General features: G+C 41.3%; 1 protein-coding gene across 4 annotated transcripts in view; it reads right to left on the bottom strand.

Annotated features, from left to right (window-relative positions):
* The window catches only part of LOC119178459 (tubulin monoglutamylase TTLL4), a 116700-nt gene that overhangs the window by 12544 nt on the left and 88540 nt on the right, over window positions 1-15616 (bottom strand). For all 4 annotated transcript variants that reach the window (XR_005110709.2, XM_037429665.2, XM_037429666.2 and 1 more), the window contains 2 exons: window positions 13287-13345; window positions 2831-2880 (listed from right to left, as the gene is read on the bottom strand). Coding sequence is in view for 3 of the 4 variants with exons in the window: in XM_037429665.2 (XP_037285562.2) it covers window positions 2831-2880; window positions 13287-13345 (109 nt within the window). In the remaining variant the exon portion in view is untranslated. The remainder of the gene's footprint in view (window positions 1-2830; window positions 2881-13286; window positions 13346-15616) is intronic.

The raw sequence follows: 15616 nt of genomic DNA, 5'->3' as shown, positions 1-15616 counted from the left end.
AAATTTCCGGAGCCCTGCACTAAGGCAGCTCTCATAATCATATGGTGGTTTTGAGACGTTAAACCCCGCATATATATATATATATATATATATATATATATATATATATATATATATATATATCTATCTATATCTATCTATATCTATCTATCTATCTATCTATCTATATCTATCTATCTATCTATCTATCTATCTATCACAACGAGGGGGCAGCGATCGGCAATCCAGCGAGTTCAGGTCGCCTGTTAAAAGCATGCAGTAGGCTTGAAGCGGCACTATGCCATGTGTGCATGTGTGCCCTTCTGCTCGGGCACACATGTGGCATACTATGAAAATGCTTACTGTGATAAAGCTTTCGTCGGCGATAAGTCATACCAGCACGTTTATTGGTGTCCATCACCTTGCCTTTTGTTTTTTCCCCTATGATTATATCGCAAAGATTTTGCAATCGCTGAATAATAAAAATGACAAAAAGCCGCTTGTGACACATTGTGGCACCTGCAAGTTCAGCGGCACAGTTAACATTTATGGAGCAAAATGTTATTTTACAATAATTAAGAGGAATAAGACGAACCCCACGGCTCAGGCGGTCTGTGAATGCATTAGCCTTTATGGTACACTGTCGGGAATTCGTCGCAAGTACGTTATAAGTGTTAGCACGTTTAAAGATTACATACTAACAAGATTTGACTGTATATAAATAAAGGTGGAATAAACATCACGAAATAGTATGACATTGCAGCTGAGCAGAGGACCCCTTCCAGCTTTCTCCGGCACGTGCGTGTACAATGCATTTGTACAGTGATTTCTACTCAGCAAAAACTCATGCTGCTGGTTTGAAATTAGGCAGTTGATTCAATGTGGCACCAACAATTTGAAGCGAACTGTATTCAGCATGTCACCTACTAAGCGCTCATGCCATCACTGTGCCCAACTTTTTTCTGCTAGGTATCTAACAAGTGATAGCAGAAACAACACGGCTGTGCAGCATCACTTTATTCAATTTAGTTGTTTCCAGTTTTTTTTTTTTTAATTGAATTGAGGTAGTTCAGTGGGTAACATATAGCTGGACTGATTCTATCAAAGAACACCAAAGAAATTAAGTCTCTCTGGCTTATTGGGAGCGTTGACAGATAGGCAATCGTACTTGCTTCCTTGGCTCAAATTGCAGGGAAGGTAAATAGAGTGGTTTACCAGATGATATCCAACAACAGTTGGGCACAGGATACTATTTCATAAATTTTAAATTGCTTTCTTCTAGGCTATGGTCACTCCGGAGGGCTCCTATGATTTACCCACTCTGTTTGAAATGCTGTCATTACATATTGCCTTACAAGTGCACTTTCCACATCTTACCGCTTTTTTTAGTTGTGCCCCGCCAACTCCTGACTGATCGCAGTTTCACAGGAGGGGGCGAACACTGACCTTAAAGAAATTGATGGGATGAATTACTATTCAATAAAGTGCACTAGAATGAGGAAGCAGGTCCATAATAGGCACTGCACTAAAGCGCCTTTTAATCAAAATTCAAATGAAGCCACCGCCACCTTTACCTGATGGCCTGGCCATGGTTATTAACGTTACGGCCATGTGTGGTGGCTGCCAACTCGCAGCATGGCAGTCATGTGCCAAGCATAATTACGCAGCATTTGCGCAGCCCTTGTGGAAGACCATGAGCAGCATTTCAGAGCTAATTCAACCATACAAAGGCAACACACCCATTTTGCTAAATACCTAGCTCGTACCTAATCATGAAGGAGCAACAGCGCTAAAAATGAACGAGGAGGAGGGAAGGCACAACACAGCCCTCATCCATATTTAGCACCATTACTCTCTAATAATGAATTACTGCCAACGAGTTGAAGTTTCTCTTCTCGTAGCTAATATTGATATCATTGACCTCATTTCGGTTCGTTATTTCTTGCAATAACAAGGTTCAGAAACAGAAGCGAGCGATGAAATAGTAAAATCAATGTGCAAAAGATGGTGTATCAGAACGAAAATGCTACACTGAGCTAACAGCAACAGTCAACTACCACTCCTAGTCCCCGGAAAAACATGAGAGGAGACTATTACTCTTATTAAGTTATACAGACGTTCACCCAATTAGTAGGATGTGTTTAATATTAAGTTTGCCCCAACAGAGTGTGTCAAACACCCCATCAAGAGCTTCCCATTTAAAGAGGAAATTGTGAGGCTGCACTTACATAGAGAATCTTCAAACTCCTTCCCGATTACAGAAAGAAGGGTGGAATTTCGTGGGCTCACCTCTTTGTTCGACACAGCCCAATTGAAATAAAGCTTCTACTGGTTTTCAATAAGGTTCTTAGTGCAAAAAGCAGGTGAGATTGAAATTATCGCCGTGCCGCAAATAGAATCAAACTTTTTTGCCATGATAGGAAATTTCTTCTAATGCTTGAACTGCTGCTTGCCTGCAAATTGCTTCCACGACTTTTCAATATGTCACACTCTGGTAACCTCTCTTTTTGTTACACAGTGCACTTATAATGCCTTTTAGGCTTACATAATTTAGGCATTTCGTTAATTGGTTTTTGATAATTCATAGAAATTTCATGTCATTAATGAAACTGGGCACAGTGCATCCTCCACAGAGGCATTTAGTTGGTGACGTCGAACCATCGGCAGGAAGTGGCACTTTCGTGACATGGGTGCATAAGAATTAGTTGGAAGTAGTGGCCACACTAAACTGCTTGAACTTCTGGCTAGCTAACAGCTGCTTTTTACTAGTAGTGAACATCAGGCTATCATTCTCGACAACACAAAACCTGCCAACACAATTATTAGAAAGAACTCCACTCCAAGGACTCACCTTTTCTCAGAAACGGGAGATGACTGGCTTTCGGCAGTGGGAACCCGTTCCTGCAGAAGAACAGGTGAAGACACAAAATGTGGGAGAGGCCTCAAAAGATTACTTCAGGGCCAACATAAAGCTGGTTGTCATACAGCAATATTTTGTCGATTAGACTAGCTGTAAAGGTGCCCCCCAATGGTGCCCCACAATGTTTTTTTTTTTTCGTCTTCTGTATCACTCGAGTGTACGTACAGTGATACCGTTTAAAATATAGAAACAACATATTCTTGACCAAGCCAAAAAAGAGCTAAATGCAATAGCTAAGCCATTGAACTAACATGGCTCTACGTATACCTATTATTTAAAGCGTGCTGGCTTTTCTCTCCTGAAACTATTTGCATACACACACCACATTGCAGAGAAAGGCAGAGATAAAATGAGAGTAAAAGCTATCTTTGTAAACAACAACAAAAACAAGAATGCTATATTAGAGGTGTGCAATTTACAAGAGAACAAAAGAAGCAACGGTCTTCTAGTTACTCCACTTAGCCTTTTATTCAATACAAGGCAGAAAATCAACTGGAATATTATGCAAGTCTCACGAAACAGGAAATGACTGTGTATTTCAAGTCACACAAAAGTCAAAGTGTCAGTTATAAATATTATAATGATGCCAAACATCATTACAGAATGGCGATGCAGGAGCACCACCTATTGCTTAATCATACATCTTTAATCCTTCCAGGGTAAAATTTTTTTGCAAACTGCAGTCTAAAAAAATCGACATTTTTCATTCGCTATCGAACAATGGCGGCGTCCAGCTTGCAGAACAGCAATGGTTTCTGGTGGTGCAAACGCGTGTTTTAGACCTCGTCGACGTATTTCCAGGTTCTGAAAATGCATCAAAATGTTAAAGATTGAATTTACTGTATAGTTACTGTATAGCCGCAGACGATACGAAGCTGAAGCTCAGTTGCTTAGTTTATGGTTTCCTTCGGGCAGCTGCTGGGTGCATCTTCGAAACGATGCCTTTTCTGATTCCTGTGCTTATCATTTTGTTTACGCTTGGCCAGTGTGGTAACTAATCTGAGCAACTGTTCGTCCGCATTGTCAACAAAATCAGCTAGCCACGAGTGATGTATGATAAGAATGGCATAAAATAAGGCAAACATCACTGCTCCACGATATTCTGCTGCCATCTCGGCGTTTCGACGGCAGACAGCTGCTGGTGTTAACATGTCAATGGAACTCTTCAGTTTGTTCATGAAAGCGGTTGTAGTCATTGTTTCAGCATGCTTTTCACCATGGCCTTGCTATGCATGGGTGAGAATCGCATCATGACGCTGCTCGGATAGAATAAAAAGCAGCAGACACTTTTTGAATTTTGAAAATAAACGTTTGTTTGCTTTAGTTCAGATCGGCTATAATTTTTTTATTTCACTACGAAATTTTCGCTTCAACAAAATTTTTGACGTGCCTCTCCAGTTTCGTCGTAGCGGGGTTCGACTGTATTCGAATGCTTTGAATTTTTTAACGGATATCAAAATATTTGAATTTGCTTTGATTCTAACTTAATTTTTTGAAAACTTAAAAGTATTTGAAATAAACGAATAGGTGTATATAAGTGCACATATAACACTCAAAAGGTAGTTTCATTGCAGCGGAAAGATGCTAAGCTGTGAAAACACCTATTGAAGATCCCCACTGCCGAGAAGCTCCACTTCAAAGTCAAATAGCATATTACCCTTCCATCGATTCATCATTTTTGTCGTTTAAAAGCTTGTTATACCAGCCCATAGGCGATAAGTATAGCATATATGAAAACGTGACATATTTTACCCGTTTAGTTATTTGCATTTAGCAAAAGTCAAACGAAACTGACAGGGCAAGAAAAAAAATTTAATTGAAGAAAAAATTTTGTTGTAGGGAAATAAAAAAAAGGATAGTGGCCCTGAGCTCGCAAAACAAGGGAACTTTTATTTTCAGAATTTGAAAAGTGCCGGCTGCTTCTCTTTTTTTCCCAGCAGCGTCTATACGCGATTCTCACACATGCATAATGACACCATGTTAAAAAGCATACTACTACTACGGCCACAACAGCTTTCGTGAACAAACCTAACAGTAGCACTAACACACTAACACCAGCTGTCCACCATCAAGGCATCCGACAAAGCCAATATGCAGGCGTGGTATGTGAAGCAGTGACTCATGCCTCCTTCTATGCTATTCTTATCATCCACTAGTACAGGCTCGCTTATCTTGTTGACCAGTGACCACATTAGCCAGACATGAAATTAACCAAAAGCAGTGGCAGCAGAAAAGGCATCGTTCTGCGACTGCACTCAGCAGCAGTGTGTTGGGAACTAAGCTTCAGCTTCAGATTGTCTGAGGCTCAGAAGCAAGGCAGTGGCAAAAGCAGGGCAGTCTTGATGCCATCGCTATCGAGCAATGTGGGCCTCCATGCTTAATGAACAGCGGCAGTTCCTGGTGGTGCCAATGCGTGTTTCAGACTTTGTAGATGTATTTTCATGTTCTGAAAATGCATCAAAATATTTAAGATTGTGTTAACTGCATCGCACTAAATATCTGAGACTGGAATGGCATGATCAATTTTCGTTGAACAAGGAACAGCAAAAGAAGAAGAGTTCGTTGTGGCGAAAAAATTTATTAACTGCCTCCTATGAACTGCTGATGTGTAACCGTGAATTTTTCGCCATAGCGGGGCTCGACCGTGTCTAAAATTTGTTCCATTTCTTTGAACCAAAAAAAGAAAAAACATTTGCAAGGGCCTTGTTTCAATTAAAAATATATATATACATAGTCAAATCTCTGAGCAAACTTCAGGATAATGATTATTTAAGAATAACAAATTTTTCAAAAATCCCCCTGATTTGATTGATTTGTGGGGTTTAACGTCCCAAAACCACCATATGATTATGAGAGACGCCGTAGTGGAGGGCTCCGGAAATTTTGACCACCTGGGGTTCCTTAACGTGCACCCAAATCTGAGCACACGGGCCTCGACATTTCCGCCTCCATCGGAAATGCAGCCGCCGCAGCCGGGATTTGAACCCGCGACCTGCGGGTCAGCAGCCGAGTACCTTAACCACTAGACCACCGCGGCGGGGCTCAAAAATCCCCCTCCACATGTTCATTGGTTTCATGAAAAAAATTTCACTACTACGAATTTCAAAATACAAAATTTTTAGAAATGAGGTATCAATTTTATCCCCATATCTTCACAATACTTGAAAACAACAAATAGTGATTTTAAAAAGTCACTCGCGGCTGTAAAATTAATGCCTAGCCCCGTAAGTGCTACTATTATCACCATGAGAATGCCAGCATATTTCTCTATCTGCTCACCCTATTCAAATGTGCAATAGATAGGGGTGTGCGACTATCAAAATTTTCGAATATGAATCGAGTAGGAATACATAGCTTCAAATTTTACGAATTGAATAATGAAGAGGTGCAATTTTTTTACACCAGTAATCTTTTACTCAATCATATATTTATGTTGGAAACAGTATAATTCAGTTATTGCACACAAAAATTTAAAAAAAAATGTCACCATCTGTATTTGCCAGAAAGCATAAGAGTAATAGGTGAGCTTGTGACTGTGATGTTGGGTTCAATGCACATGATGAACAAACCTTTTGTATCTTTTTTTTTTTATGTGGTACCACTTTATTACAAAAATAAGAAAGAAAAGCTTTTGTACCTGCCTTGATGACTAGTGAGCATGAGGCAATTGGTTTGATTTTGTAACAGTTAACATGCGTGCACTTAACTCTAAGCGATTATTAAATCAGTCTAGGTGGTCTAAATTCATCCACTGTTAGCTCGAAAGACCCCAATTTTACAGTTTTATTTTTAATTTTGTCCCCTGTTTTCATATCAGGTCAAGTCACTAAGGAAAATAGTACTCGGGGCGTTTTTCAGCAACACAGAAATACTCCTTATTTCGCTTGCTTCACTTGCCTTTCTCAAGGAACACGCTCGCCATTTTACGATCAAGAATGCTGTGTTCTTCTTTCCTATCTTCTCCTCCTGTCTCACGAAATGTTTTTCGCGCCTCGAGTAATCTGCACAAGGTGAATTTTAGGTTCGAAGCGAACAGTGACTTTGGTCGAATAATATCTTATCGAATTCAAATAATATATACGACATATAAAGAAAAATGGGCATATTTATCATAACCTAACTAACCTGCACAATATTAAAAAAAATAAAATAGAGCGTCTATGCAAATTCTGTTTTTTTTTTCCTCGTTCACATGAAGTGGAAAGAGATTTGAGTAGTAGCAGGATTTTACTTTCAGCAGGATGTGAGTAATGACCCTTAAAATACGTAACATATAAAGATTTATTATACTTAGAGCATATAAACCATCATAGATGACTTAATAAAATTAATTGATTTGAGAGTAATATTTTCACTTAAAAGGGTCGTGCGACCTTTTTTCAAGAAGCCATGTAATGCATTCAATAAAGAAGCATATTTATGGCCTCATAAATTAACCGCCGCAAGTACATTTAGAATCCATCCAGTACAGGCTGAGTAGCAAAGATTTCTCGCATGCTGCTAGCGCATTCTCTCTTCTCATCCTGACGAAAGCACTAGAAGCTAAACAGGGAGGGAAGGCACGGGAAAAGGAAATACGTCACACGTGCTTTCCGAGCTTGTGGAGTCATTTGCCGAGAGAACAGAGCAATTTCTAGCTGACTGAGAATTTATTGTGAATGGCACGCCGCATGCTGCGCTATAATATTTGACTTGCGTGTCCTCGGTAGCCTCGACTACCGATCGGCAGCGTTTTCTGATCAAACAGTGTTGCAGGGCCCCTTTAAATTTGAAGGGGGGCTTCGCGGCACAGTGGATTTCTTCTCGATAAGTGCTTTCTTGGTTCAACACCCCTATACTGCAGTGAAACCCCCTTATAAGCGATACATTTGGATTAATATGCACTTATTCGTTCCTTGCAAATACTTTGAAATTTTCAATACCTTAAATTCGAACTGAAGCGAATTAAAATATCCTAATATCCGTTTGAATATCCGAACCATTCGAATAATCCCACGAGCCTACGAACGAATATTCGTGAACATTGAATTTTCGAGGAATGTTCGAGTTCGAATATTCGAAATTTTCAATTATCTGGTTATCGAATCGAATACAAATATTCCAAATGCAATATTTGCCAAATATTCGAAACTTTCGAATATTCGCACATCCCTAGCAATAGGCCTATCACCATCACCATTGCCTGGTATTTGTTCTTCGTGTCAGGTTTTGTTGCCTTTGTTTTCGTTAGGTAGCTTGACCTGCAAGCTTGTTACACGGCTGTCTTCTAGCGCTTTGGTTGGCCATTGTACATTCAAGAGGAGCACCAGAAGCAGCACGAAGCGAATGCTATGACAGTGGAAAATGGGACACGAGTGGCCTATGGGATGAGGTCACCAATGATTACCCATGCATGCTTCAGTAACGCTCGAACACTACGCATAGTGCGACAACAAAGCACACACGTGAAATTAGCTGACGACTGATAAAACCCATATCATTTGTGGTGATAAGGAAATCGTGACAAAAGTGAAGACGACGTTGAAACAGCTCGCACGAGAAATCCGAAGAATCAATATTTAATGTCTATGCTTCGCAAGTCTGTGAAAAGTATGCGTTTTTCAGCAGTCCAGCTGCCCAGATAAGGATAGATCGCGCTCTTTCTCAAACAAATGTGCACCGATTTCATAATACTCTGTGTTTGTCTTTTTCGCATTCATTAGAGCATAACCCAGCCGCAAATGTATGCACAGCACAGGTAGGCAACTCACATATTCGCGTACATGATTTTCGCACAAATTTTTTGTATTTTTACTACGCCTTTTCAAACTAAGAAATTATTTTTGACAGATTCTTGAGATTCGTTGTACAGTCGAGCCCACTTATAACAAACCTGAGCATGACACGGCATCCATTCGCTGTATCACGAAGTTCGTAGTAAATGAAACACAGCTTTTAAAAAAAGTTGCGATTGAAAACACAAACTTTTTTTGCCCCCAAAAGTTCGTGATGCACGTGTTTTGAATAGCAGAAGCGATAAGGGCGGTCCCGAGTTCATTTGAAACGGCAGGGCGCTCGTTCGCCGGGGCCTGTGGCATAAGCTGTATAAGGCACTGAATCCAAAGTTTCATCGTTCTCGCAATCCGATTCCTCCAAATCGCTCTCGCCACGTACTTCATTCACAATGCCCTAATCCGTGCATGGTTCCGCAGTTAGTTACCGTATTTACTCGCATAACTTGTGAACTCTTTTTTTTTTTGCAATTCTGGGGCTCTAGAACGGAGTGCGCAAATTATGTGAGGATTTTGTGAAAGCAATTATAATATATAGAATAGTCCTCATGCGTGCTGCATATACATTAAAGAAAGAAAAGAACTCAGGGTACAAATGAAGTGTATTTGTTTATTTAACAGAATTTGCACTTACTTCTACCAGTCAGATTTCGTTATACGCGGTCTAGTCGAAATTGCTGATCGAGAGGTTTGATTGAGAATCATCGTCTTGGCCGCTGTCAGTGCCCTCTAAAGCGCGTCGTCCTTGGTTAAATTGAGAACATTCGAATGCCCCATTTTCTTGAAGAATTCTCGACAATGCTGGGAGAAACTAGGTCCCACGACAGGGCAATATCACAGAAACTATGCATTCCCATAGAATTCAAAAGTTCTCCAACGGCAAGAAACTTGTAATAGCAAGTGCGCCCTGACCTGCTGGTATGCACAACAATCACGCCGATCATCACACATTAAAGAACTTCATGCTGAAGTGCTTGGCGGTGGCAAATTATTGTAGCCCATTAAATGCGACAGACAGATGGCGAAACCTAAGCTATCGCAATCAACTAAGCATTTGTTGCACGCGCGAACGCATAGAACAAGAGGAACAGTTGGTGCGACAGGCGCTCGTACACCTCCGATAGAGAAGGTTGACCATGCCGTGAGCCATGACGCGAGCGTGTATTCTCACAGTGCTAGCGATGAGTATAGAGTTTTCTAATGAGGAGATAGAAGGGAATCAACGCTCGAGCAGTTCTAGTGACCCATCAAAAGATTTGTGCATTTGGGTACGGTATTCTAGGGACCTTAGTTCAGGGAAAATTCTTAGAACAAGAGACTTCGTACTCCTGGTTTGTTTGACTGTGCTCGCCTAGGCAGCAAGGCGCGTGCTGTGTACGCTTGTCTAATGCATCTGAACATCCAAAGCCTCTTAGAGCGCGCCGGCTGTCTGGCTTGGGCAAGATGGGGAATGCAAAATATGTGAGTAAATTTACATTTTTTTTAGGCTGGCAAGATATTATAGGAATGCAAGGGCGCAAATTATGCGAGTAAATAGTACGATGGGTTACGACAAATATGCCCATTTTCCTTTGTAACATGCGAAATATACTATTCGAATTCAATTTGAAATTATTTAAGCAAAATTGCTATTTGCCCTGAATTCATTATTTGCACAAGCCTAGTTCGTTCGTGTAACATCAAGCAAAATTCTAAAAAAAACTTATGAGGTTTTTGTCAATTAAGCATTGTATTAAACATAGCTTGCGGTTAATTCGAACTCACAAAGAGGTCCTCTCAAAGCTATGTGTATTTCAATGGGCGAAAACACCCGGTAATTCGAACGTGCAAGCGCTTGCGACAGTTAATTCGAACATACCGCGCTCCGAAAATGCTCTCAGCACCCCGCCCAATCCCGTGGCGGCACCTCCAACACCTCAACGTTGCACGCGAAGGAAATAAAAAGGAAAGAAAGGGCTGCGGTGGAGTGTTTGCTCTCTCTCAAATGCCGATCTGCGACGTGCTTGTGTCACGCTTCTCCCTTTTTCGTCCCTGCCACTTAAAGACCCTTCTTTCAACGCCGCGCCCGAACAAAGAGAGGAAAAAAATTGACCCCGTATTTGCATGTTAATCTGCAAATGTCGTCAAAAGACGATAGTCTTGCGTGTGGAGAGAGTGAACAAAACATTTACTAGATGTTCTGCGCAATAAAATCGGTGAATGGTATTTTGGAGACGCTGCGTTAGAGTGCCTCGAGCATGCAGCAGAGGCGAACAAGCTCATCAAGTTTTGTCACACGTGACACATAAGCGACATCTGGCAGTTTTTTTGGAAAACGAAGCGCGTGGCTCTGAGACGGGTGTGCGCGCCTGTCTCAGAGGTGATAAGGTGTATAACGCAAGGCGACGGGTAGGTGCCACCACCATCTCACCTTAGCAAAGCATTGGAAGCACTCGCCTTTTCGCGCAAGCGTTGCATTGCGTGGTCAGCGGAGCGTGATAAGCACTACGGTCCTTAAAATTACTTATGTACCGTATTTACTCGATTCTACCGCGCCCTCGATTGTAACGCGCACCCGATTTCCACGACGAAAAAAAAAAAAACGTAAGACATTGATTGCAACGCGCACCCGTTTTTCTGGCTGGCCCGCACGATCACACCACTCAAAAAAACAACTCTTTTCGGGAGCGTCTTCCATTTAAATATGAGGTACGGGCGAAGCTTGTGCCCATCTGACGTGTAACGGAGCATTGTCGTCGCTGTAGTTTTACCGTGGACCGATGTCAGCACGCGAACTTGCTTCGCCCCCTTCTTCTCGACAGTTGAGGTGTCAGGCATGTTGAAGTAAAGAGGCCTCTGATCGGCATTCCCGATTTGCCCAAGCAGGTAGCCGTTGTTGTGCCGCAAGTTTAGGAGGAACCTCTGAAGACTCTGAAGCTTTTCTTCGTACTCCTCCGGCAACTTCCGGCATATGCCTGTTCGCCTTCGTAGGGAAAAGCCTTTCCTCTTCATAAAGTTAGTTAGCCAGCACCTTCTCGCTTTAAAGTGGCTCCGCACTAAACCTTTTTCTAAGGCTAATTGCATAGCCCGCACTTGGAGCAGTTCTGTCGTCACGGGCCGCCGTGCCGCTCGGTGTTGAAGCACATACTCGCCGAGCAGCTCTTTAATTTGCGGAAACCGACCCTGCTGTGGTCCACTGAAGCCTTTGCGTGGAGCTCTGCCGTCGACAATCTTCTGCTTTGTTTACGCCAGTCCCGCACGCACGTTTCGGGAACTCCGAACGATCGCGATGCGGCCCGATTTCCGTCCCTTTCTGCACATGCGATGACTTTTCTTTTAAAAGCAGCATCGTTTTGGAGTCGGCCCTTCCATGCCGTCGATACTAATGCACTACAAGATGACGAACTGCTCAGCACACGTACGAAGTGCTGCACAAGGGAAACACATAGGCAGAAATGGCCGACGCGCCATGCCGACGCATGTAGGGGGCGGCCATTTTGGAATTGTCGATGGCAATAGAATGAACGCATTCATTTTTTTTTTTTCATACTCGATTATAATGCACATGCGATTTATGAACTCACTTAACCGGAAAAAAGGTGCGTGTTAGATTCGAGTAATTACGGTATGTCTTTTCTAGTAAACGACGCACATGCAGAATATATACGTGTTGTTATGGTCCCCTAGACATGCGCAATAGTTGCTTTTTATATGACAATCGCACAAGTATGAATGCTGAATCTTGAGCAACATTGGTGGGCGCTGCGGATGTGGTCGGCTGTTGCAAGTACCCGGTGCCGTTAAGAGTGGACAAACAGACAAATCTACGGACAGACAGACTAAAATTTTTGCGTCGAAGGTCCCCAAAAGAGACAATCTCCTTTAAAAGAAAGCCGTCGCTGGGCTGAATGAATGTGTGGTTGAAGGAAAGAGAAAAGGCACTATCTTCTGCAGCCCTTGCCCCTTGCGGGAGCCCGGCTCTGCACCTTAAAGGGGAGGGGGTCTGTCACGCGCAGGTGCCATACTTCCCCCTTTCCCGTCCCTGCCACTAAACCCTTCTCCTTTCAACGAGACCCGCGAAGAGAAAAAAAAATAAAGCTGCCGTGGAGTGTTGGTTTTCTCTCCATTGCCGATCTGCTTCTCTCCGCGCGGAGACGCTCCTCCTTTCTCGTCACGTGCTAGCCATGCTGCGGCTGCGTGGTGAAGCTCCGCTGCGCAGTTGTGTTTAGAAAGTGTCGGCGCTGGACATTTCCACGCGTAACTTCTCTTGCCAGAAGAATGATGAAGCTGAAGTAGAAATGCTTTGCAAGCTGCGAGCGAAATTGATTGACTCGCTGCAAGGCAAACGTGTGCAGACACGCATCACCGATTACTTCAATTGACAACGGATGTCCTGTGATTTGTGAATAAATGCAAGTCTTCTGAAACTTCCCCCTCGTGTGTTAGCTCAATGCACATGTGCCACTGCATGGAGAGCCCTCCTTTATTTAGCTTTCATTATTTCAAACTTCTTTTAATTCAAACAAATTTTTAGACCCTTTCGAGTTCGAATTATTGAGATTCAACTGTATAATCGAGATTATACTGTATGTTTATTTGTAGCCTAATTGCTCAACAATAGACAACCAGTGTCTTACCGTGTCTGGTGACATTAAGTGGAAGCCCTTGGCACAGAGTCGTTGCAGCCACTCCACACCTGCAAGACACGTAGTGTTAGACAAAGGCTGCGCAACTAAGGTGTAAAGCTGAAGAATGACGTTAAAATGTGAACAGCCCACAGTGCCTTCTGCACACACTACCTGCAGAATAACATTGGTTGGAGACCTAAACAGGAAAAAGGCTGAAAATAAACTGCACATAAATTTAAAGCACTGTTTTCCCCACAGGAAATGAGTCTGAGAATTGCCCACATATTGTACCTACAGTCCCCGATAGATTTTTCACATTCCAAGAATTCTAACTTGTGTGATGTTTCGGACTTCATGAATGCACCGTCAAGGTTCTCATACCACTAACACGTTTTCCTGACAGATTTCCCAGTTGCATTAATGACTTAAAGTTCTGTTTTTTGGACTAAATCAGCCATTGTGAGCCATGCCACTTGATTATGAAAGCCGCCATGTTGGTTCAGTCAAGTTTAGCTCCCAGTGTCCAGTTATATTGCCCCCAATATTGTGAGCACGTACAATCCTCCAGTTTCACAGGCAGTGTTCGATCTTTCTTGGCTGGCAAAATGCTCATCCCGAAAAACTTTTCGTAAAGTTTGCCTTGCATAAACGCACTCCCAACTTTGCTTCAATTTTCTTTTTTTTTTTTGGAAAAAGCATGTTCATTACACAAGTGTACGCAGTATTAAAGTGTGAGAGCGAGTTCAATATTTTCTAATAGTTGTCGAACATTCTCTTTTAAATTTCTAACACGTCGAGATAAAGGCTACAGAAAAAAAGGTTGCAGAGAATTATTAAGGGGGAACGAGGGTCTCACAATAGTACGAAATAGTTACAAATTCTGACTTTCGTAAATTGCAATTTGAGGTACTTATAGTCGAAAGTATGTTTTGCAAAAATTGTATATTATGGCAAAATACCACTTCTTTTTGTCAAGGGGGGACATCGCAATGAAAATTATCCTTGTTATTTATGAAACTGAAGGAATGAAATTTGGCATGCAGATGTCATTTGTTGTGCTGATATCATAACAGAAATCAGTTTTGCGCTATCCAATATAACTTTTGAGTTACAACACTTGATAAACTCTGATTATCATCCCAAAATTAATTAGCTGATTAGACACAAGTTCGTCAAAACTTTCCCATAAGGGTATTCACAAGAATTCATTTTGTGCCGTAATGCTATTGGGTTATTTTTAATATTTAAATAAGCACACAAAATTTTTTTCTGAAACGTCCTGGACATATTGTCTTAACAACAAGTTTTACAAAAAGCCAATTACAAAAGTCTGTATGATGTGCACACAAATATGGACAGCTTTACGGCACTTACCAATGTCTCAGAATCCAAGTGCAGAAAACGGAATGGCTATAGCTTAATTTGTTGTGAAATGGCACAGAGATGACTGACAGCAACTGCTCAAAAAACGAAACCAGAGAAAATGGAGCTAAAAAAAATTGGAGCTAGAAGCTGATAAAACAGAACTCAGAAGAAAGCTGGCTTTATTTTTCATTTGAGAAGTGCATCTTTGTGGCTATCTTGATCTCCAATTTGTCCTCTTTATGTTGATACCATGGTGGCACTTTGCCAAGGGAAAGCTGCAAATTTGCCTTTTGCTGTGCTGAATTTTCACATAGCTTTTGACGACAGCCCAACAGTAAAAGGCTTGTTTCTCAACTTCTACTACTTATTTTGATCTAAAATAACACTATGATGTTAAAACATGGTCTCAGGATTATAGAAAGAATTTAATTGAAAAACAGAACATTTTGACCAAATTTACAATTCCCACTGCCACATCCCCCCGTAAAGCTTAATATAAAAAATTACAAATGTTTTAAAACTGAAAAGGTAATTTTCTTGGCATTGTTATTTTTGTGAAGTGAATCTGCCTTACAGAAGTTTTGAGCAAGTTTTTGTGAAGATATCCAAACAAACTTGACACCATTCTTTTGCGCAGCACTTGAACTACAGGCTAGGTAAAGCTTTTCTTTTTCTCTCAACTTTGATAAAATTGTATTACTAGAAGCTCACTTTTACCTTGCTAGTTTATGAATTATTTCTGATCAAAGAAATAGCCGTTTTGACATCTAGCTTGCTTTAACATTTAGTTGTAAAAACTAACTTTTTTTATTGTGAGTTACCATAACAACCTGCAAGAAATTTCCTAATTATAATGTGGGAATTACTCGTTACTTTTTTTTTTAATTTCGATATTTGAAATCTGTTCGCAGATTTGAAATCTCCATTCAATGGTACACATGCAGGTGATTTTCATGACAGTAGGATAATAGATG

The sequence above is a fragment of the Rhipicephalus microplus genome, chromosome 1 (assembly GCF_043290135.1).
Source record: "Rhipicephalus microplus isolate Deutch F79 chromosome 1, USDA_Rmic, whole genome shotgun sequence".
Taxonomy (NCBI): Eukaryota; Metazoa; Arthropoda; class Arachnida; order Ixodida; family Ixodidae; genus Rhipicephalus; species Rhipicephalus microplus.
This window is presented reverse-complemented; position numbering and strand designations above follow the sequence as displayed.